The sequence below is a fragment of the Cherax quadricarinatus genome, chromosome 53, assembly GCF_038502225.1.
Source record: "Cherax quadricarinatus isolate ZL_2023a chromosome 53, ASM3850222v1, whole genome shotgun sequence".
NCBI lineage: Eukaryota > Metazoa > Arthropoda > Malacostraca > Decapoda > Parastacidae > Cherax > Cherax quadricarinatus.
Genome location: NC_091344.1, coordinates 3,427,204 through 3,453,094, shown reverse-complemented (window position 1 = coordinate 3,453,094; position 25,891 = coordinate 3,427,204). Strand labels below are relative to the sequence as shown.

The following is a 25,891-nucleotide window of genomic DNA, read 5'->3' as shown; positions in this document are numbered from 1 at the left end:
ACAGTGTGGCCTCACAGTGTGGCCTCACAGTGTGGCCTCACAGTGTAGCCTCACAGTGTGGCCTCACAGTGCGGCTCACAGTGCGGCTAACAGTGCGGCTCACAGTGTGTCTCACAGTGTGCCTCACAGTGTGGCCTCACCGTGTGCACCACAGTGTGGCCTCACAGTGTGCATCACAGTGTGACATCACAGTATGACATCATAGTGTGCCTCACATTGTGCTTCACAGTGTGGCCTCCCAGTGTGCCTCACAGTGTGGCCTCACAGTCTCACAGTATGCCTCACAGTGTGGCCTCACAGTGTGGCCTCACAGTGTGGCCTCACAGTGTGGCCTCAGTGTAGCCTCACAGTGTATCCTCAAGGTGTGGCCTCACAGTTTAGCCTCACTGTGTAGCCTCACTGTGTGCCAGCTCTGTCACTAGGTCGTAAACTAGTTAAGGCTTCACTAAACTCGTGAAAATTACAAAAAAAAAAAAAACTCCAGAAGTTTTACCACCCTCTAAATGCACATCAAAGGTACCACCCTGTATCTCAGCGCTGCTTCTCGATCCTATTTCTTGACGTCTGCAGTTTTCTAGAAGCTATTCGTAATGGATTTTGTACTTATATTTCCCTCTTTGTATCTGCTCGACCAGCTGAAAGAGACCATGAATAAAATGGGACGGAGGTTAGTATGGGCAGTATGAGTTTGAAGGATGGAGTGGTAGTCAAGGAGTTCAGAGAGAACAGTGAAAGAAAGTCACATGCAATGATGATCTCTGTAGATAGGGAGATAAACAGTCCAAAATCTTTACCAGGTGAGGACAGCGTGTGTGAGCAGATGAATTACATACGTTTCGTAGACCAGCTTCCACCGATGATTCCGACGCAGAACTGGAGCCACTACGCACCTTACATTCCCTCCAAGGTGTGTTCACCATGTTGAATTACAACTATGTAGAACAGTAGTTAATTTTATGAGGGTTTATATTAAGCTATATATTCGTAGGAGAATGTGGAATTTATTATGTGCATAATGTTATATGATGAGTATGTCACCCAGCTGAGTGTAAATAAATATGTAGTTGAAAGAGACACTTGGTGCTAAAGAGCATATGGAAAATTTCTTAAAATGTGGCAGTCGCCAACCAAAGCGAGACATGGAGTACGTATATTGTTTTATTGTGGTTGTAGAAGACTAGGGTCTCCTGATCACAAAACCCAGTGATGACACCTTGTCATCACTGGGGGATAATTTTTTTTAATTTGAGGAATTCGGAACAGATACCATAAATCAGAACTTTTTTTCTTTTAAAGATATGAATTATTCATGTATTGAAAACTTTCCATAAATTAGAAACATTTCAAAGAATTACAAATACAAACCCATAATAGCAACTTCAAGATACAATATTCATAATGAACTGGTACTAGTAATATTTGATGAAATCCCTTTGTTACATGTCACTATGTGACTATTTTAGAAAAATCCTTAGTAATTTTGATAGTACAAAATTTCCAGGAGCATGATAACAAATGCATTGTTATAAACAAATATTTGGTAGTAAAACAAAAGTCTGATAACATTATGACGATGATCTCTGCAGTGACATGTTTCCAAATTCAAAACAAATATATATATGATTGCTCATTTACTAGAGCCTAGTAAATGAGCAATATATCAGCACTTGATATAATATGCCAAATAAGTTGTAAAAATAAAATTTAAATGAAACAGCCAGTTGTTATGTAACTCAGATTATTATTTGACAATTAATATTTTATGAATAGCGAGTCATCAGTCAAAAAATAGCTTTAATGTGTATAGAATGAAAGCGTAGTGGAGCACTGTTGTTCATTCATTGCAGTTAGTAACATCCGGAGAATCATAAGCTATCGCAGATCTCGTCTGAGAATTATTCAGTCTACGCCCCAGGACAACCACAAACCACGTAGCAAAAGAGTCTGGCAGAGGAGTAGATTCACCATTTTGATTCTTGGACGGACTGTATGCCCCAGCTTACGAGCCTGTATGGTGTTGCATTCAAATTTAGAGAGAAAAAAAAATCCTACTAGAGAGGAAAAAGAGTTATTCTTGAAAATATCAGCAGGTTTTATGGTCTCGAACAACGTTGATGAAGAATATATGGAAATACTTAATCGTTTCGTTCCACTTTCTTGAGACGCCTAATGATTTTTATCTTGGTCAGAATTTGCACTATTCTGAGTGAAGTTCACTTAGTGAGGAGGATGGTCAACTCATAAGCTGACTGGAGACAATTCTGGCAAGACACATTGGCATCGAAGTTGTCTACCACAGCGTGTACTAGTCTATCCCCACTGAAAAAGTCTCATCAGTTATTGACCTTGGAAGTACTCCTTGTGCTGCAGATGCTCTGAGCCTCAGAAAATCATACGATGATGAACTGTAAAGCTGTAAAATTTCTCAATAGTTGATTTGTCTCTTACCTTCAAAGGAATACCTATCTGCAGCGTTGTTTGTCTGTAGTTGACTGATGAGATAATTATGTTTTGAAGTTTGACGATATCGTACTGAGTTGTTGAAGCAAAGTTGAACTGACACTAGGGGCTGCACTTCCAAATAAATCTTAGTTCTGTACACTGACTCCTTAGGTTTAATTTCTTCTGATTCTCTTGCAATAAACTTCGTTACCTTTGCAACTGAGCATTCAATGACTCCATCATCAACAAAAAACAATTTCAGCTGTGATGACACTTTACCTCTGAAGATATCAAGGCTAACTATCCCATTTCCTGATAAAATCAGCAAGTCTCAGCCATAGTGCTTTGATAAATTTGTCATGCGTTGTTTCTGGCCAAGAGTTGCTTCACCTTCCTAATGATATACTTTATGGAACTCAACAGATTTCCACAGACGAAACCTGTCTTTGACAGTTTCATTGTTCAGCCTTGCCAATGCCTCGTCGACTGGTGTGCCACCTTGAATGTATATGTCTTGTTTCTCTTAATCCCGGCATGCAATCTTTGTTGTCCAGTCCATCGGCCAAAAGAAGATGGCTGATGGCTCCTTTCACTCTCACTCGCAAGCTTACTTGTTTGACTCATTCTTCATTCCATATTTTGCAGGTATTGAGAATATCGTCCTTAAATTTGTCTTGGTGTGTCCTCTGTCAGCAGAGCTCTCAGAACACTCATACTAGGTACACCTTGGTTGACTCTAGCTCTTTAACAAGTGTCAACACTTTATGTGCTCCTCCACACATTTCATTTCAGGCCAGACTAAGTGTTTAGCGATTTTATTATAAATATACTTACATCAAGATAATCACTCATGGGACTGTCATGAGCACACTGTCATACCTGCTATCTGAGAATTTGTGGGAGTACAGTTCTATGACACAATGTTAGTAAAGCCGAGTTTACCCTGGTGATTGGTACTTTTGTTCATTGGAATACCATCAGGGGCATATAAAAGTTATTCTGACTGGTAGAATCTGATTTACCCAGAGCTACCACTCTAGTATCAACACCGTGACATCTCCAGCTTGCTTGGTTATCAAATCCTGGTTGTTGTACAGTGTTACAATCTCCCTCTGTGTAGAAGTCTCAAGTGAGCTTGGTCTGACCTAGTCACTAAATAGTAACCCCAAACCTAAGTGATCAAAATCATGAATGAGTGATGGAGTTACCGCAGACTGAGACATTTTATTCATATCTCTTTTAATGGAGCGACAGAAACAAACCAGGAGATAAAAGGGTAAATTTCATAACTGTTCCCCAAGCCTGTTTGAAATGACTAAAAGTTCGCCATAGATCTTCTCGAAATTCATATCATTACTAATGAGTAATTTAGCTCCCTTCACAGGAAACTCCTGATGTAAGCTAACAATCAGATCTCATGCATAATATTTGCTCTCTAAATAGTCTATGTAGAGATGCTAAGGTCATGTGATTCAGTAAGATCCTCTCAGTGTGTCCATGTTAAGACGAACTTTTATCGAGAAGTGAAGGATTCCAACACTAGAAAATATAGACAGGAAGGCTTCTACAACATCGGTGGAGGTTATGGATTTCAAAGGTTCAGCTTCAGGAAAGCTAGTGGCATACTCTTCTTGGTCATCTGTGGCCACAATATTATCAAGAAGACAGAGAACCCGCTATATCTACAGTCACCCATTCCAAGGGAATTGGAAAAATATCTTGATCATGGTATCTCCTCTTGTCCCACTTTTATATGGCGCTAACTGGCATGCATTACCTGGCTTCCAATAGCCTCGAATATATCTGAAGTCATCTCAGGCCACAAGTAAAAGTCTATTACTTTTAATAGGGTCTTTCTATTAGAAAAATGTTGAGAGAGGAAAATCATGAGATATTTCAAGATCCGTCGTCCTACAATCTCTTGATATAACTGAAGTATATATATTAACGCAAGTATGTTTAGAAGAAATTGATATCCCTTTGTATTCAATATCATTCTTAACAATGAACTTACAGGAGCAATGTTTCCTCTGCTTCACTTCACCAGTTTCACCTACTTCACGACAAAATCGTCACGCGAGATGTTAAATAGCTTTATATCAGGCACCTGTGATCACCTACCTTCTAACCTACCTTCACCATTCATTTTATGAACATGTAATTGTGAAAGTAGGTTAGAGTACAATACCATAGGAGTTAATATAGATTCATCATTGGTGTTACCATCTATCTTCGATGAAATTACCTCAGCCAAGAAGAACTTTCTTTTCTATAGGTTCATAACATAAGAACATAAGAAGAACATAAGAAAGGAGGAACACTGCAGCAGGCCTGTTGGCCCATACTAGGCAGGTCCTTTACAATTCATCCCACTAACAAACATTTGACCTACCCAATTTTCAATGCTACCCAAGAAATAAGCTCTGATGTGCAAGTCCCACTCAAATTCAACCCATCCCACTCATGTATTTATCCAACCTAAATTTGAAACTACCCAAAGTCCTAGCCTCAATAACCCAACTAGGTAGACTGTTCCACTCATCTACTACCCTATTTCCAAACCAATACTTTCCTATGTCCTTTCTAAATCTAAACTTATCTAATTTAAATCCATTACTGCGGGTTCTCTCTTGGAGAGATATCCTCAAGACCTTGTTAATATCCCCTTTATTAATACCTATCTTCCACTTATACACTTCGATCAGGTCTCCCCTCATTCTTCGTCTAACAAGTGAATGTAACTTAAGAGTCTTCAATCTTTCTTCATAAGGAAGATTTCTAATGCTATGTATTAATTTAGTCATCCTACGCTGAATGTTTTCTAACGAATTTATGTCCATTCTGTAATATGACGACCAGAATTGAGCTGCATAATCTAGGTGAGGCCTTACTAATGATGTATAAAGCTGCAGTATGACCTCTGGACTTCTGTTGCTTACACTTCTTGATATAAATCCCAGTAATCTATTTGCCTTATTACGTACGCTTAGGCATTGCTGTCTTGGTTTAAGGTTGCTGCTTACCATAACCCCCAAGTCCTTTTCGCAATCTGTATGGTTAAGTTCTACATTATTTAATTTATAAGTGCTAGGGTTATGGACACTCCCGAGCTTCAGAACCTTGCATTTATCTACATTGAACTGCATCTGCCACTTTTCTGACCAAGAGTAGAGTTTGTCTAAATCCTCCTGAAGTTCCCTAACATCTACGTTTGAATCAATTATCCTACCTATCTTCGTGTCATCGGCGAATTTGCTCATATCACTAGTAATTCCTTCATCAAGATCATTGATATATATTATAAACAACAACGGGCCCAAGACTGATCCCTGTTGAACGCCACTTGTTACTGATCCCCACTCGGATTTAACCCCATTTATGGACACTCTTTGCTTCCTGTCTGTGAGCCATGATTCGATCCACGAGAGCACCCTTCCCCCAATGCCATGAGCTGCTACTTTCTTCAACAGTCTTTGGTGCGGAACTCTATCAAATGCCTTACTAAAATCTAAGTAAATAATATCAAATTCTTTATCGTGGTCAACAGCCTCAAAAGCTTTACTGAAGAAAGTTAATAAATTAGTTAGACAAGACCGGCCTCTTGTGAATCCATGCTGAGTATCATTAATCAAGCTATGCTTATCGAGATGGCTTCTTATAATCTCAGCTATAATTGACTCTAGTAATTTGCCTGCAATTGAGGTCAGGCTTATTGGGCGGTAATTTGACGGTAACGACTTGTCCCCTGTTTTAAAAATAGGAATTACATTAGCCATCTTCCACATATCAGACACTGCACCTGTTTGAAGAGATAAATTAAAAATATTAGTTAATGGTTCACAGACTTCCATTTTGCATTCCTTTAGAACCCTTGAAAAAACCTCATCAGGACCCGGTGACTTATTTTGCTTCAGTCTGTCTATCTGCTTCACAACCATTTCACTAGTGACTGTCATGTTACATAATTTATCTTCTTCTGATCCACTATAAAAATTAATTACCGGAATATTATTAGTGTCTTCCTGTGTAAAAACCGAGAGAAAATAATTATTTAAAATCGAGCACATTTCATTCTCTTTGTCAGTAAGATGCCCATAGTTATTTTTAAGGGGACCTATCTTATCTCTGACTTTTGTTCTATAGACCTGGAAAAAACTTTTTGGGTTAGTTTTAGAATCCCTAGCAACTTTAATTTCATAGTCCCTTTTAGCTTTTCTTATCCCCTTTTTAATGTCCCTCTTAATGTCAATATACTGATTCATAAGATGACCCTCGCCTCTTTTGATACGCCTATAAATTCCTTTCTTATGCCCTAGTAGATATTTCAGCCTATTATTCATCCATTTTGGGTCATTTCTATTTGATCTAATTTCCTTATAAGGGATAAACGTTCTTTGAGCAGCATGTATTGTGTTCAGAAAACTGTCATATTGATAGCTCTCTTCGTTACCCCAGTCAACAGATGATAAGTGTTCTCTAAGCCCATCCTAATCTGCTAAGCGAAAATCAGGGACTGTTACTGAGTTATCCCTACTATCATACTTCCATTCAATTCTACATGTAATTGATTTGTGGTCGCTAGCACCCAGTTCCTCTGAAACTTCTAAATTATTAACAAGGGATTCATTGTTTGCCAGAACTAAGTCAAGCAGGTTATTACCCCTTGTAGGTTCTGTCACAAACTGCTTCAAAAAACAATCCTGAACTACTTCTAAGAAATCGTATGATTCTAAATTCCCAGTCAAGAAATTCCAATCAATATGACTAAAGTTAAAGTCTCCTAGAATTACTACATTATCGTGCCTTGTGGCCCTAACAATTTCCTCCCATAGTAGTCTCCCCTGGTCCCTATCTAAATTTGGGGGACGGTATATCACACCTAAAATTAATTTTTCATGTCCCTCTGAAAATTCTATCCAAACAGACTCTGTATGTGTTACTTCAGACTTAATACCCGTTTTTATGCAACAGTTCAAGCGATCTCGGACATACAATGCCACCCCACCCCCCTTCCCGATACTTCTATCTACTTGGAACAATTTAAAACCCTGAATGTGACATTCTGCAGGCATGTCCCGACTTTTTGAATTAAACCACGTCTCAGTAATGGCAAATACATCTATGTTACCTGCACTAGCAACTAGTCTCAACTCGTCCATCTTATTCCTAGCACTGCGACTATTTGTGTAATAAATATTTAATGGCCCTCCTATCTCTTTACCCTTTCTGCTCCTTTCTGTTATTCCACTAAACCTATTACTGTCATTGTCAATTAGTGCCACTGGCTTTCCAATATCCTCCTCATTTTGCCTATTACTAGTTCTCCTAGTACTCATGTTACTACCCTGCGACTTCACAGTTTTCCCGCCAAAACCCATACCACTAACTATTCCTAGTTTAAAGACCTAACAGCTCCCTCCACTGCGTTGGCCAGTGCTCCCACCCCACTCCTAGACAAGTGAACCCCATCCCTGGCATACATGTCATTTCTGCCATAGAAGAGGTCCCAGTTGTCAATGAATGTTACCGCATTTTCCTTACAGTATTTGTCCAGCCAGCAATTGACACCAATTGCTCTGGACAACCATTCATTTCCAACTCCTCTCCTTGGCAAAATGCCACATATGACAGGTTTCCCACCCTTCTTCCTAATTATCTCTATTGCTGACCTATACCTGCTAATCAGGTCCTCACTCCTACGTCTGCCAACATCGTTGCCTCCAGCACTGAGACAGATAATAGGATTGCTCCCATTACCTCTCATGATGTCATCCAGACGGCTAACAATATCCTTCATCCCAGCCCCAGGAAAACATACTCTCTGCCTCCTACTCCTATCCTTCAAACAGAATGCCCTATCCATGTACCTAATCTGGCTATCCCCAACAACAACAATGTTTTTACCTTCCTTTGCGTCGTCCGTAGTGATGCTCCGAGTAGTCGACTCACATTCGCCAGGTAGCATTACACCACTTGTAGAATTCGTCATGACGTTCTCGATGGTCTTCGTTGGGGTTTCTAGGGATGTCTCACTCACGTCTGCCAATGCTTCCTTGGTGCTCGTTGTGGCATTCCCAGTAGAACACTCACATTCGTCAGGTAGCACCGAGAATGAGTTGGAAGTTTCCACGGCAGTCTTCTGGTTTCTCGTTGTTTCTGCCTCTCCAACCGCTTTCTTAATCTTCAGCTTGGTTCCATGCTGCCCGACCACTGACCAAGCTCCCCTCCTAACCTGGGGACTCACAACAGGTGGACTACTACGAATCCTCTTGTTCTCCTCCGTTAATCGCCGTATGTCCAGTTTAGCAACTCTGAGTTCTTCTCTCAGCTGCTGGTAAAGCTGCTCAAGAGAGGGCATCCTGGTTCAGATTCACAGAGAGCACACAAACAGGTCTTCACAGAGCTAAGTACACGTCACCACTGACTAAGTACACGTCACCACTGACTAAGTACACGTCACCACTGACTAAGTACACGTCACCACTCAGAATTAGGAAATTCTCGAAAGAGATTTATAAAGTACAATAAGAAAATCAGACCCCTTAATCTATCCTGCTTTGACCGAGCATGGAGCTATAGGATCAAGACTGCATTAGCCCATTCATCGTTGAGATAGCAACGGACAACAGTGAAACTATCCTATCTGTCAAGGTAATCAGTTAAATTTGCAGACTTAAATTTAGAGGTATCTAGGTTAGGAAATAACTTATCTGAAACAACTACACATAAACAACCTGTATTCTTAAGAGTTACAGATACCTGCATGCTATTTATTGTTCTTTACTAAAAGGCGTAGTATTTCAATATTAGCAAAATATCTGCCAACAGTTTCAGTTTTCCCTCTAGGGCAATCTTTTTTTTTGTGACCTCTCTCACCACAAGTAAAACATTTTATTATGAAAACAGAATTCTTCCAGATGTTTAGGAAGTTTAAGGAGGTTCTGTTGTATAGTACAAATTTGCGCCTTTCGTCATATCAACCGCAGGGAGTAACTTTTTTCTTTCGATAAAAAAAACTTAGGGAATGATAACAGAAATTTCTCACTCATAATGAAGTCACAGAGTAAATCAAAGTCTGCACTCTGAATCCAATAATCTGATATAATAAAGATTAGGTAGAAATTCTTACATACCGAAACCCTATACCTGTAAGTAGTGTTCTTAAAAGCTTCAAGTATTGCTCCTTCTTTAACCGGAAATAATCTGAAATAACATTACTACGTAAAGCAGAATACAAATTAAGAGCAGTACTTAAGATCAATAAAGTTAAACTTTCATTCTAGGCAACAGGATTCCATTCACAAACTGTAGCTGCATTCTCTTCTGTCATCCTCCTCAGTATAATGGGATATTATAGGTACCTTAAGGCCCCCACCCACAGGTTGACTCTCAAGAATATCATCATCAACTTCCTTATTAACCAAGACAATTCTAATGCCTTTTGCTACAAGACAATTCTTATGTCTTGTGCTACAAAACAATTCTAATGTCTTGTGCTACAAGACATTAGAATTGTCGCTGCTCCAGCTCTTGTTCCTGCTTCTTCAGTTCAGTAAAGTCTTGCTATGTGTTCCAGCTTTGAAGCTCTAACATCATAAGAACATAAGAAAGAAGGAACACTGCAGCAGGCCTACTGACCCATGCGGAGCAGATCCATGTCGCCCTCCCCCAGGATAAGCCCAGTGACCCACCCAGTCTGGTCACCTCCACTCAAGGAAGGAGCACGGCACCAGACCCAGCAGCAAAAGCTAGTCAGGTCCAACTCACACCTACCCACACCCACTCATGTATTTATCTAACCAATTTTTAAAACTACACAACGTTTTAGACTCAAAAACTGTACTCGGGAGTTTGTTCCACTCATCCACAACTCTATTACCAAACCAGTGCTTTCCTATAACCTTCCTGAATCTGAATTTTTCCAACTTGAAACCATAGCTGCGAGTCCTGTCCTGGCGGGAAATTTTCAGCACACTATTTACATCCCCTTTATTTATTCCTGTTTTCCATTTATACACCTCGATCATATCCCCCCTAATTCTACGCCTTTCGAGAGAGTGAAGATTCAGGGCCCTCAGTCTATCCTCATAGGGGAAATTTCTGATACATGGGATCATCTTTGTCATTCTCCTCTGTACGTTTTCCAGAGCATTTATATCCATTCTGTAATACGGTGACCAGAACTGAGCAGCATAGTCTAAATGAGGCCTAACCAAGGATATATAGAGTTGAAGAACAACCTGAGGACTTCTATTATGTATACTTCTAGACATGAAGCCAAGAATTCTGTTAGCTTTATTGCGAACACTAATGCACTGTTGTCTTGGTTTTAGATTACTGCTAACCAGAACACCTAAATCCTTTTTGCAATCAGTAGTATTAAGATCTACTTTATTTAGTTTACATGTGGCATGGCTATTTTCCTGTCCAACATTTAGAACCTTGCGTTTGTCTATATTAAACTGCATCTGCCACTTCTCCGACCATTACACCAGTCTATTCAAATCATCCTGGAGTGCTCTAGTGTCCCCATTAGAACGAATTGGACGGCCTATTTTGGTACCATCAGCAAATTTGCTTATGTCGCTATTTATTCCCTCATCTATATCGTTTATGTAAATTGTGAATAACAAGGGGCCCAACACTGACCCCTGTGGAACACCGCTTGTGATGTGCCCCCATTCTGATTTCTCCCCATTTATGCAAACTCTCTGCTGCCTATTTGTCAGCCATGCCTCTACCCAGGAAAAAATTTCTCCTCCTATTCCGTGTGCCTTAAGTTTCCTCAATAGCCTCTGATGTGGAACTCTATCGAAAGCCTTACTGAAGTCCATATACACAATATCATATTCATTACCATGATCTACCTGCTCAAACACCTTAGTGAAAAAAGTTAGTAAATTCGTAAGACAGGAAAGCCCCTTTGTAAAACCGTGCTGAGATTCATTAATCAATCTGTGCCTATCAAGATGGCTACGAATTGCTTCGGCAATTATTGATTCCATAAATTTTCCCACTCTAGAGGTAAGGCTTATTGGTCTATAGTTCGAAGCCAAGGACCTGTCACCTGCCTTGTAAATAGGTATTACAATTGCCATTTTCCACTTAGGCACTATGCCAGTTTGTAGTGATATGTTAAAGAGATTAGCCAAAGGTATGCTAAGTTCCTTTTTACACTCCTTTAACACCCTCGCAAACAGTTCACCAGGGCCTGAGGATTTGTTAGGTTTTAGTTTCTCTATCTGTCTGTGGACCATGTCACTAGTTACCGCAATCGTGCATAGTTTATTATCGTCCTGTTCTACATAATCTATTATTTCAGGAATATTGCTAGTATTTTCCTAGGTGAAAACTAAGAGGAAGTAGGTATTGAGAATTTCACACATATCCTTATCACTGTCAGTGATCTGACCAGAGTTACTCTTAAGTGGGCCTGTCTTGTCCCCAATCTTACTTCTGTATACCTGAAAGAACCCTTTTGGCTTAGTCTTTGAATCCCTTGCGACCTTAGCCTCATAATCCCTTTTTGCTTTTCTTATTCCTTTCTTTATTTCTCTCTTTAATTGAATATATTGATTTCTTAACTGCCCATCCCCTCTTTTGATACGCCTATATATGCCTCTCTTTTGACCAATGAGATGTTTTAATCTATTGTTCATCCATTTGGGATCATTTTTGTTAGATCTAATTTCCCTACTCGGAGCAAAAGTTGTCTGGGCAGCTAAAATTATGCTCTGAAAAACGTCATATTGGCAACCAAGATCACCTACCTGACCCATAGTCAGGACATCCCAATTTAGCCAACCCAGGTAATTTTTGAGTCCCATGAAGTCAGCCAAGCGAAAATCTGGGACAGAGTTTTGAGTGCAGTTATCTGGGTAATTCCATGATATATTGAAACTAAGTGATTTGTGATCACTTTCCCTAAGCTCATCATTAACCTCAAGATTATTAATTAGGGACTCTTCGTTGGCAAGAACCAAGTCAAGCAGATTGTTTCCTATAGTTGGTTGTGTCACAACCTGTTCTAAAAAGCAATCCTGAACCGTATCAAGAAAGTCACTAGACTCAAGATTTCCTGTCATATTGTTCCAATCAATTTGTCTAAAGTTAAAATCTCTCATTATCACAACATTTTCATATCTAGATGCCTTATGAATTTCGTTCCATAACAGCTTACTGCACTCCCTATCAAGGTTTGGGGGCCTATAAACCACACCTAAAATTAATTTGTCACGACCCTCGAGAAACTGTAGCCAAACAGATTCTGTGTTCGACGTTTCTAATCTTATATCATGTCTAAGACAACAATTTAAATTTTCTCTGACATACATCGCCACTCCACCACCCTTCCTGTTGACCCTATCAGTGTGGAATAGTTTATAACCCTGTATGTTGCATTCAGAAGGCATTTCTCTATCCTTCATGTTGAACCAGGTCTCTGTTATACCAATAATATCTTTTTTTTCCTACACTTGCAAGTAATCTTAGCTCATCTATCTTATTTCTTAGACTCCTACTATTTGTATAGTAAACCTTAAGGGAGCTAGTCACTCGTTGCCCTCTACTTTCTCTCTTTGTTTGTTGATCAATTGATTTGCCATTACTAGCAACTTTATTTTGAATATTATCTTTTAAACATATCCCTGAGGTATTCCGGTAATAACTGCTGTTTTTAACCCAAATACTGCAGCCTGATTGTTTCCCACAAACACCCATACCTCTATAATCTATCAGTTTAAATTCCTAGACAAGTCATCAATTACTCTCTCAATCGAATTGGCTAATGCAACCACTCCATCCTCAGAGAGATGAACCCCATCCCTTGCATACATATCACGTTTGCCAAAGAATAGGTCCCAGTTATCAATGAATGGGATTGCAAGTTCCTTCCAGTACCTGTCTAGCCAGCAGGTACTGCAACAATTGCCCTAGACATCCATTCATTGCCCACTCCCTTTCTAGGCAAGATGCTACATATGACTGGGATCCCTCCCTTAGATCTAACTTCTATGGCTGACCTGTACTTATTCAGCAGCTCCTGTCTTCTGCCCTTCCCAATGTCATTACCCCCAGCACTAAGACAGATAATGGGCTTGTTCCCATAACCTGACATAATATTATCCAACCTGCTGACTATGTCACCAACACCAGCTCCAGGAAGGCACACCCTCTTTCTGACCTTTCTGTCTCTGTTACAAAAAGCACGGTCAATATATCTTACCTGAGAATCGCCTACTATTAAAATATTCTTACCTTGATTAGCAGGGGAATCAGTGGTACCTTCAACCTCACTAACCACTGAAGTACACTAGTCCTGGAGAACAGAGAATCAATTTCCTACCTTCGCATCTTCTCTGTTAACCCTCCTTATCTTCCTTCTTCCTGAACTGTGAACCACTTGCCACTTAAAGCGGCTGCCACTATCAGTGCTACTGATCATTTCCTCCTTACCATCTAAATCCTTCTCACACTCACTCCCAAACTCCCCAAGGACCCCAAAGGACCCCAATGGAAATAAGTCACTCTGTCTGACTTTTTTGGGTTATCCTAGGTTCTCTACACATATGCTGCTATGTATGATAATTCTATGTAACTGTATTTGTGTATACCTGAATAAACTTACTTAATCTAGGCGAAGCTTCAGCCTCCTATTTTCCTCCTGAAGAAGTAGTACCTCCTTCAACACTTGAACCTGAGATTCTAAAACACAACATCAAGCCATGGTGCTTGGTAACACCCCACGATAACTCCCAGAGAGCTCAGGACAGGTATGACCGCAGGTGACCACTGACCTCAGCGTACCTCTGTACCTCTAAATAATGCTCAGTAGGTCTAGCATCACGCTCTGCAGCTCTAGCATCACGCTCTGTAGCCCAAACATGAAGCTCTGTAGCTCTAACAACACGTTCTGCATCTCAGACGTTACAATCAAGTTGCTCCCCCCCCCCTCTCTCTCTCTCTCTCTCTTTATCAAAGTTTTCTTTTTTTTCCTTCTGTTGTTGATCTAACTTACAGATATAAAATTACTTCTATTACTACCTGAATTACCTAGTTCTTCACCCACATTCATCCAAATTACGCAGACGTTGAATATGGTTCCAGATAACTTAAGAGAACACATAAATTACTAAAATAAAGGGAATATAATATAAAGAGAGAAGAAAGAGAAAAGCAGCTGGGAACCATGAAACGTAACAAGTCAATGGGAATAACGTCTTCTAATTATTTCGACCCTATTGGACATTACGTATTCTTTTCATTTATTTATTTCCGTTTATATTTAGTATGTCTTTGTTTAATTAACATGTCTTCTTATTTTTTTTCCCATTTCGTTGTGCGAGATAAAACAATGACTTCTATTCATATAGGTACCGGAACCCGGCCTCTGTCCCTCTGGAAGTGTCTTCCTTCCCTACGACCATCCTGCATTCCTCAGGTACGACCCCACAGAGAGCCTCTTCACATGTTCCAACCACTCATGGATCCTTCAACAGTACGCACAGGGCAAGACAGGTAAGTATGAGCACTCATGCTCAACTAAAATGCAGACAGGAGTAAATATTAAGAAAATATTGACTACATTTGCGTTTTCATCGCGAAGTCACATTTGCCAAGCGACTAACATATATTAACATTAGAAAACTGAGATCACTTCTGTCCACTCAGTTCAAAATGTTCCATAATTATTACCACATTTGTTCTGCTAACCAATATCAGTAGCTACTACCATACCTGCCCTGACCAATCAACACCCACAGTTAATACTGCTACACCTCAACAATTAATAGCCTCAACCATAACCACACTTGGCCTAGCTATCAACACATATAGCTATTACTGCATCTGCCCTAAATATTAACACTCATATTCAATACAGCACCTAACCGTCAGTACCCATAGTTAATATAGCGTCTTGCCTCGAAAACACTTAATTCAACAAATGCTGAAACTTTTAGCAACACCCACAATTGCCATCAGCTATTATGCTTTTATAAATTTTCAAAGATTACAATTACCCTTACATCTGACTTACATGACCACTTATAGTTATCATGATCGTTCTTCCTACCACAGACACGTCATTTTAATCATATCTTCATATAAAGATTTAAAATGTAATATGTTTCCAGCTTTACAGACTCAGAAGTTATCCTAAATTATTATCATACCAGAGCATAAACAGAATTTCTCGATGAGTCTATCTCTTTATTCACAAAAGTTCCAGTTGATGGTTTATTAAGTTTCCTATCTGAAGAACTTTTGATTACGATTTACCATTGCCAGTGCCTACTATCAATGAGCTTATTAATCGTTGTATTGTTGATTCAAAGTTTGTGTTTAATGGGGAGTTTTACACTCAGAGTTTGGTATGGCAATGGGAAAGCCTCAGTCACCTGTCCTTAGTAATTGTACATATTTTGAAACAAAATTGCTTAAAATCCTCCCCAATAGAGCTAAGTGTTACAGATATGTTGATGATATTTAATGTCTAATGCCTAATAATATAGATGTAAACTATTTCCTTATTAAAGTAAACATTCTATCTCATTCCATAAATTTTGCTGTTGAGTTTGAACAAAATAACTCATTGCCTTTTCTAGAAGTTTTAATTATTAATAGGAACTATGATTTTAAATTCAGATATACAGAAAACCAACAAATAACTGTTCTTATGTATACTATTATTCTTCACATCATGACAGAGTTAAATTTTCTGTATTCTCATCAATGTTTTTGATAACTTTGCAAATTTGTAGCCCAGAGTTCATAGATGAAGAAATTTTTAAGATTTATAATCTAAAATACCCAAAACACTTAACTGATAAATCTTTTAAAATTGCTAGAAATGCTTTTTACAATTCAAAAAATGACAAAAAAAAACTTATTCAACTAAAAATATGTTGATTCTCATTTACCATGAAAACTTTCTTGATATCTTCTCTACTTAAGAATTTTAATATCAAAGTTGTATTTTAAAATCTTGATACAGTAAAAAAAAACTTTTGACGGGTATATCTACAAGATTCTTTGTAAAAAAATGTGATAAAGTTTATGGTCAAACCGGGAAAAGTCTTGAACTAAGATTACAACAACATAAATTTAGAATTAGAGCTGGACAAGATTCTAATGGTCTGTTCATTCATGTGAGAGATTTTAACCATCCAATTGATTTTCAAACGCCCGAGAAAGTTATATCGAGTAGGTCCAAGGTCGAGAGAAACATAATATAATCAAGTTTCACAAAAAAATAGTTTTGAAATTAATATGAATATTGCTTTAGGATAATACAAATCGGACTCATTTATAATTAATAAAATTTGGGAAGAATTTTAGATATATTGGACAAATATAAAATCTTAAAGCTTGGGTAGAATGTAAGCTGTGTTTGACAGGTCCTTGATTACCTACCTACATCATCATGAAAAGATCAGGTGTTTTAAGATGGCCGCGAGGTTCAATCTCGTCCTTATATGCCTTTCTTGTGATCTTTTATTTTTACAGTTCCTTGATAATGTGAGAATTCACTATTGTGCTTGGAAGTTCACTATTCTTTCACAGTGGTTGTTCTGCATATATAAATTATAATTTAGTTAATGTAATGCAAAAAGGCGTCCTACCAGCCATCAGTCCGAACTAAAATAAATCTATTTGATGAAACAAATATGTTAACATAATATATTAACATAATATATAGAATCCGCAATGATTCTGTACACCAAAAAGGGAATTTTTGCATGATTTTCCATTACCATGATTGACCTCTGTCTAGCATTTCTCGAATTACATTTACTCTTTCTTCTCCCACCTTCTTCAGGTTTCCTCTGAATCTCACCTTATACCTTCTCACAGACTGTCGCATGGTGTTGATGTACAGTAAAGAGTTCCTAGGTTATGACATTCCTGGCTATCCCGGCGGCCAACTAAATTTCACCACTTCCTTCATGATGTGTCCGCAGTACTCCTGCATCGGCATGGTCTGCACTAGCCTTGGTGAGTTGTTTTTGCACACTAATGTCTCTGCACAACTTCTGCAGCACTTAGGGTTAATAGAGGAAATAATTTATACAAGATGAAATTTTCCACATGCACTCCTGGCGGCAGTAGAAATAAAAATGGTTCGCTACCGCTCGACTGTAACAACCAATTTTTTATCACCCGTTTCCCCAGAGTGGGAGAAGGGTGATAAAAAAAACTTCCTCCAGAGTGGAGGGAGGGGTGATAAAAACCTGCAATATGTACCCTCCCCCCAGAGTGGAGGGAGGGGTGATAACCTACAGTATGTACCCTTCCCCCAGAATGGACGGAGGGGTGATAAAAACCTGCAGTATGTACCCTCCCCGCATAGTGGAGGGACGGGTGATAAAAACCTGCAGTATGTACCCTCCCCGCATAGTGGAGGGAGGGGTGATAAAAGCCTGCAGTATGTACCCTCCCCGCATAGTGGAGGGAGGGATGATAAAAACCTGCAGTATGTACCCTCCCCGCAGAGTGGAGGGAGGGGTGATAAAAACCTGCAGTATGTACCCTCCCCGCAGAGTGGAGGGACGGGTGATAAAAACCTGCAGTATGTACCCTCCCCGCATAGTGGAGGGAGGGGTGATAAAAACCTGCAGTATGTACCCTCCCCGCAGAGTGGAGGGAGGGGTGATAAAAACCTGCAGTATGTACCCTCCCCGCAGAGTGGAGGGACGGGTGATAAAAACCTGCAGTATGTACCCTCCCCGCAGAGTGGAGGGAGGGGTGATAAAAACCTGCAGTATGTACCCTCCCCGCAGAGTGGAGGGAGGGGTGATAAAAACCTGCAGTATGTACCCTCCCCGCAGAGTGGAGGGAGGGGTGATAAAAACCTGCAGTATGTACCCTCCCCACAGAGTGGAGGGAGGGGTGATAAAAACCTGCAGTATGTACCCTCCCCGCAGAGTGGAGGTAGGGGTGATAAAAACCTGCAGTATGTACCCTCCCCGCAGAGTGGAGGGACGGGTGATAAAAACCTGCAGTATGTACCCTCCCCGCAGAGTGGAGGGAGGGGTGATAAAAACCTGCAGTATGTACCCTCCCCGCAGAGTGGAGGGAGGGGTGATAAAAACCTGCAGTATGTACCCTCCCCGCAGAGTGGAGGGACGGGTGATAAAAACCTGCAGTATGTACCCTCCCCGCAGAGTGGAGGGAGGGGTGATAAAAACCTGCAGTATGTACCCTCCCCGCAGAGTGGAGGGAGGGGTGATAAAAACCTGCAGTATGTACCCTCCCCGCAGAGTGGAGGGACGCGTGATAAAAACCTGCAGTATGTACCCTCCCCGCTTAGTGGAGGGAGGGGTGATAAAAGCCTGCAGTATGTACCCTCCCCGCTTAGTGGAGGGAGGGGTGATAAAAACCTGCAGTATGTACCCTCCCCGCAGAGTGGAGGGAGGGGTGATAAAAACCTGCAGTATGTACCCTCCCCGCAGAGTGGAGGGACGGGTGATAAAAACCTGCAGTATGTACCCTCCCCGCTTAGTGGAGGGACGGGTGATAAAAACCTGCAGTATGTACCCTCCCCGCAGAGTGGAGGGAGGGGTGATAAAAACCTGCAGTATGTACTCTTCCCCCAGAATGGAGGGAGGGGTGATAAAAACCTGCAGTATGTACCCTCCCCGCAGAGTGGAGGGACGGGTGATAAAAACCTGCAGTATGTACCCTCCCCGCTTAGTGGAGGGACGGGTGATAAAAACCTGCAGTATGTACCCTCCCCGCAGAGTGGAGGGAGGGGTGATAAAAACCTGCAGTATGTACCCTCCCCGCAGAGTGGAGGGAGGGGTGATAAAAACCTGCAGTATGTACCCTCCCCGCAGAGTGGAGGGAGGGGTGATAAAAACCTGCAGTATGTACTCTTCCCCCAGAATGGAGGGAGGGGTGATAAAAACCTGCAGTATGTACTCTTCCCCCAGAATGGAGGGAGGGGTGATAAAAACCTGCAGTATGTACTCTTCCCCCAGAATGGAGGGAGGGGTGATAAAAACCTGCAGTATGTACTCTTCCCCCAGAATGGAGGGAGGGGTGATAAAAACCTGCAGTATGTACTCTTCCCCCAGAATGGAGGGAGGGGTGATAAAAACCTGCAGTATGTACTCTTCCCCCAGAATGGAGGGAGGGGTGATAAAAACCTGCAGTATGTACTCTTCCCCCAGAATGGAGGGAGGGGTGATAAAAACCTGCAGTATCTACTCTTCCCCCAGAATGGAGGGAGGGGTGATAAAAACCTGCAGTATGTACTCTTCCCCCAGAATGGAGGGAGGGGTGATAAAAACCTGCAGTATGTACTCTTCCCCCAGAATGGAGGGAGGGGTGATAAAAACCTGCAGTATGTACTCTTCCCCCAGAATGGAGGGAGGGGTGATAAAAACCTGCAGTATGTACTCTTCCCCCAGAATGGAGGGAGGGGTGATAAAAACCTGCAGTATGTACTCTTCCCCCAGAATGGAGGGAGGGGTGATAAAAACCTGCAGTATGTACTCTTCCCCCAGAATGGAGGGAGGGGTGATAAAAACCTGCAGTATGTACTCTTCCCCCAGAATGGAGGGAGGGGTGATAAAAACCTGCAGTATGTACTCTTCCCCCAGAATGGAGGGAGGGGTGATAAAAACCTGCAGTATGTACTCTTCCCCCAGAATGGAGGGAGGGGTGATAAAAACCTGCAGTATGTACTCTTCCCCCAGAATGGAGGGAGGGGTGATAAAAACCTGCAGTATGTACTCTTCCCCCAGAATGGAGGGAGGGGTGATAAAAACCTGCAGTATGTACTCTTCCCCCAGAATGGAGGGAGGGTACATGCTGCAGTTTTTTTCTTTCTTTCTTTTTTCATAAGTCTGATCGGATGTGGAGAGCCAGTTTGAGATTTTTGCTGCTCGCGGTCAGTTTTCTATTCAAACTTTACAAAATGGTAAGTTTTTAGTAAAAGTGCATAGAGATTAAATTATAGTCAAATTTTCTGTTGAGGAAAGTGAGATTCTCGTTTTTAAGATGTACTATTTTTTGATTCATTCATATATATATATATATATATATATATATATATATATATATATATATATATATATATATATATATATATATATGTTAGCTGAGTTCCACTCCACCCGTGAGGTACCGGTATTAGCATGTTTTATTTAATACAATGGGCCTTATCCATTCAGGAATTAGGTAAATTTGAATGTAGCATTTTTGTAAATTAAAGAACAGTCAAACTAGCATTTACATAACCACAGTTTTATTTTCAGCCGCATGAGATAACTTTCAAGATGTCTGACGGAGCTGTTGCCTCCGTTTTATTAACAGGTGACAGAGAATTTTAATTTTTGCCATCTTCTCAACTCAGGCTATCGTTTCCCTCGCCACGATTCAACTTAGTGATAAACACGATTAAGAAGTTGTCGAGCTGTTAAAGAAGTGAGAGGAAAAACCTGACAGGAACACAGCATGGTTTCAGCGGCTGAATAATCTGTTAAAAAGATACAGGTCTATAGTGACTGAGAACTTGTAGATTTTTTGCTTAATTTTGACCGAAGAAAAACCGTTCTTCAGCTGTTGTAACTATTTCATGACAGTTTATTACAAAACAATATCTTTGTTGAGGAGAATAACCATCTTGACTTTTCCAAGTACACTGAAAAGAGGTTGCGATATTATAGCCACTGAATTCATGAGCAAATAGAATTAACTTTTTGATGTTATTAAACATTGTGTGACACTGTTGGTCTCCAAAACTAAATACACTATGTTCTGGAGTAAGAACAATAAACTGGTTAAGAAGAACCACATCCTGTCCAACTACGACAACTGATTCGTGTTAGTTAAATTTTGTTTGCACTCTGAATAATTAGTGCATCAGAATCATCCGTGGCAACTTGAATCAATACCTTTATTGTTAAAAAAAATTCATTTGCATAAGTAGACGCTTCTTGCCTTTTAAATGTGCTCGGATTGCTCATTCCTAGGCATGATTTGAAAGCAAATGAGCTACAGACAAGGAAGCAAATACTGTAGGCCATAGTTCTGAAGTTCCACTGCTTCCCATGATATAACAAATTGATCCCTGATATCACATTAAACGATGAAATCCTTCCAATCTCGTAGCACTTGAAAGTTCACCTTCTTGACTGTTCGGGAATTAAGATCTTATATCCTCCGTTTTCATGTACAATGGTTGTTCAAATGTGACAAAACATGGTTAGATTTTTTTCTTTTTTTAGCAGCAAATTTTATTGCCGTTAAATTAATGTTTTGTTATATTCTGTTAATTGCAGATTTATGAAAGATAATGCTTGGACATTCGGTTCCTATTTTGACTTCCATTATCCCTTGACATGACGGGAAAAGATGGGGTTTGGAGAAAACTTTCTACATATCCACAAAAGTGCCTGTATTGAGGGTATTGTAACATATCTACGAACTTCATCTTTGTATTCAATTTGCAGTTTTAGAGAATTTAAAGTTTAAACCATCCTTTATCTTTCCTCGGAGAGTTTGTACTTCTGCATTATCAAAAGCGAATTGAAAGAAAGAATGACTGCCCACAGTTTCTTATTTTTTTTATTTTTCGGACTTATGGTCCTTTAGAACTGTACCCAATGAAACACACAGTATCTTAAGAGCAATATCCGCGACATCTTTCATAAAGTTTATATAATCTGGGACATCTGTAGTGTTATAAGCAGTTGTTCTAATATCTTTTCTTCCCATCTCCATGTGAGTTGAGTAATTTTGTTGTTCAGCTTTTTCTCAGTTATTTACGAGCCATATGGTAAAATTCTGTAAGATTACACCAAGCCACATAAAGAGAACTGGTATTCCTGAGTATCATCTATGAACTAGCACACCCTTTCAAATGAAGAAGTAATGTTATAATTCTGTGTTCGTTCTCGTATTAAAGTTAATGATTAGTTGCATACAAATTGTGAACAAAATATGCCATGATAAGGCGATACAACAACAAAACATATTACGCTCTACACTCATTCTCTCACCTTTTCATTTCTTTCCTTGGCTTCATCCAGTATTTTGTCTCAAATGATCAGAGTATGAACTTTTCTGCTGCAATATCAAATTTTTAACCACAAAACTAACACTTCTTGAAATCAAATCGGTTTTCTTGCCTAAAATTACATTCTTCCCGTTTTAAATCTTTTATCTTAAATCTTTGGAAATGTTCATCTCTGCAGACTGCATGTACTTTTTTCTTTAAAAACTCAGAATTACCGTCTTTTCAAAATTCACTCACACATCTCAAGTCGCGGATAACATCTTTAGCATTCGGCGTTTCACTCTCAATTAAGATCTTTTGTAACTGTAACAATTACTTTTTAATCTCATCTTCAAAAAAAAGAAAGTTTCTTCATCTCAAAATTTTCAGTGACATTTCTATGTATTTTCACTTAAAAACTTCTTATTTGTAAGATATAAATGGAAAACTAAGGGTGAGTACCAAGAATCTCATACTCAGCTTCAACTCGCCCTCCACATCTGGTCTGGCTTACGATAAAATTGTAGCATATACGATATGTATAGAAGCGATTTTCATGAGAATTTAATTTCCAGTTTTTCTCACGACATGAACTTTAATCATCATGCACACCGCTTTACAACTAACCGCTGAAAACAAATAAAATGTCCCTCACTGTGGCGAAAGACTGGGGAGAAAAAAGTGGGAGGCAGCAGTAGGATAAAGTGGAACTCTTTTGGTCTTTATTTCTCAAGCTTTCAAGAATGTGTGTGGAACATATAATCTTTCATAAATTATTTCCGCTATTTCGTGTTTTAAAGGCTAATTTGACTTGACTATATTATTAACCTCATGACAGAAACCATTGAGATTTACGAATGTCCACCAAATGGTTTTCCACAATGCATTCAAATAACTGAATTCATCTAATTATGTTTGGTTGAGTTGAGGTTCGGTACCTGCACCATGCGTGCAAGTACTAAACTCTGTTAAAAGCTAATATAACAATGAAGCATGGACACCGGGAACGTTATTATAAGGTGTGACCAAATGAACAGCTCCCAAGTAAGGAATCAGTTTGAACATTAAAAATTTTCTCGTTTTCACTGAACCGTTTAACACCACATACGAAATAGCGGAAGTGCTAAAAATTATAAATCAGAATTTTTTGTTGTTGTTGTTGTTGTATACAAAATGCCAAATGAAAATTCGCTTAGGTGTCAAGACCAATGAAAATTTAACACTTCATTGAAAATCTCACAAACCAGGTCCTAAACATCATCCTGTTTAGTGGTTTCAGTATGAGACAACTGAAATGGAGAATTGTAGACCAAGCTTTGAAAGCAGAGACTGTCTCAGAAAGCACTCCAGATGAAGAGCCACATACAATCAAATTTTCATGGTGAAATACATTTGCCTTAAGCCAGCAAATTATTGAACCACACTATCTGGACAAACTTTTTTTCTTATATACACGGTTTGGCACATAGGATATTGACATCGAACACATCAGTCGCTACCCACAACCTATGAATTTCAGCCCTGAATCTGCACGAGTCCAGAGCAGCAAATTACAAATCATCATAAGATTCTTTTCAATAAATATAATTTCCGAACAAAGCATATTTGTTAGAAAGAGATAACTCATGATCTAACTCACTATTAATCTACAAATTGTATATGAAACTTGGAGTTTCTGCTTTTCCTGGACCAGTTACAAGTCGATAGTAAGTGTAAAATGAGAGGAAAGCCAGAAGTCAGATTTGGTGAATATATGTTAAAACAGCCAATATGGGGTTAGAGGAGGTTAGGAAAAATCGGATCATCTTTCTTCTGACTATAGAGGAATCTGACAGAAATAATATTGAGAATAAGATTAGCGTTGGTGAAGTGTATACTTGTCTGTTAAGGTTAAAAGATGGATAGATATTTTTTGCAGTGCATAAATATGATCTCTCTTATGATAAAATTTAAAAGAGGTTTTAAGATGCTCTTAGCAACGTCGTAAGGCCCAGCTACATTTTCTTCGAGACGACTATGCTGAACAAATTTGCCCTCTTTCATTTTTCACTTCCTTTTATTAAATGCCTCGGTCTCTTGCTTTCCGGAACATGCAAGCCTCTTGTTCCAAAAACTCATACTTTTCACTAAATTCCCGTGTAAGCTTTTTTCTTATATTTCATGAAGTGTTCACTCTTCCGCTCTTTCCGGTGATCCTCATAACCTTACAACTTCCACGACCCTAGATACTGCTCAGTTAACATCAAACCTACATTATACTTACAGAGCGAACTACACATTCCTGTTGCGAATAGTAATTGGTTCAGCTTCTCATTCACAGCGTCAGTAATTTTTCTTCTGTACTTCTTAATATCAATTTGAATTTCTTGGTTTTGGTCTTTTCTACCTCACACGGTCTCTGTACTGGCACTGAGCTGATCACTTCCTTTGTGTGGAAGTTGTGTGGAAGACATATACATAGAACTTCACTGTGTATAAGTATCTTCTCTCTCTGGCCACTAAAAGAAACTACACTGTAGTTTATTTTTTTTCTTGTTACTCATCACAATCTTGGTCTATCAAGTTTAATGGTGAATGAAAATCTTGCTAACAAAGAAATCAATTAATTTAATGAAATCTTTGCAACTTTTATTTATATTCATGTATCATTTAATTCAGCTTATTCAGTGATTGTGAACTATCACTGAATAAATTGTTACTATAAGGAAAACAGCAGAGCACAGTTATAATAACTTTAATTAATATTTTGAAGAATTATGTGATAGTCGTGAATGAGTTTTTTTTTTTTCAGAAAGCTGCTGGCTGAAGTATGAAACGCACATCACAGTAAATACTTCACCTACTGACAAGGACTTCCTTTACTGGTACGCAGATTGTCAGTGATGCCAAGTCAACTCACTCCTTATGTCTACCTGTACTGGTTACAAGTTATCAGCGATACAAGAGACACGTCACTCCTACTGTATTCCTGTACTGGCTAAAATTTTCAGTATTGCCAAGCGCCTCATTCAAAACTGTCAAAACACACAGGGAATAATGGAATATTGATAGAAATTAAACCCAACTGTTGATATAGAATAATGAAAATGGAGTTAGACTGAATATATTGGTAATAAAATAAATAACATTCATATATTAATAAATACTGGTAACTGCTGCCATCTCACGGGTAAGTGATGAGGACCTTGACCTGGGTCCATGCCTCTAGAAGTGAAATGTAGAGTTAAAAGGGAACGTGCATAGTAAAATACTTGGAAGAAATACAGAGAAAGTCAAAGAAAGTTTTGAGACAGTACCTCTTTGTTTAGTAATCGCCTGGAATACGAGACACAGATGATCTCAAAAACAAAATCTCTCAAGAAAATACTTTTCACCCATGGGGGTTGTAAATTGATTCTCCATGCAAAGACCAGAAAATTTGGCACATTCAATAACAAAAGCAATTAT

At 39.3% G+C, this 25,891-nt stretch overlaps 1 protein-coding gene across 1 annotated transcript; it reads left to right on the top strand.

Moving 5' to 3' along the window:
- The first annotated feature begins 673 nt into the window (after positions 1-673).
- Positions 674-25,891, top strand: LOC138854221 (uncharacterized). Its single transcript, XM_070096227.1, has 4 exons — positions 674-907; positions 14,814-14,958; positions 17,296-17,436; positions 25,236-25,891. The coding sequence occupies exons 1-4, from the start codon at positions 674-676 to the stop codon at positions 25,325-25,327; spliced, it is 612 nt and encodes a 203-aa protein (XP_069952328.1). The 3' UTR covers positions 25,328-25,891.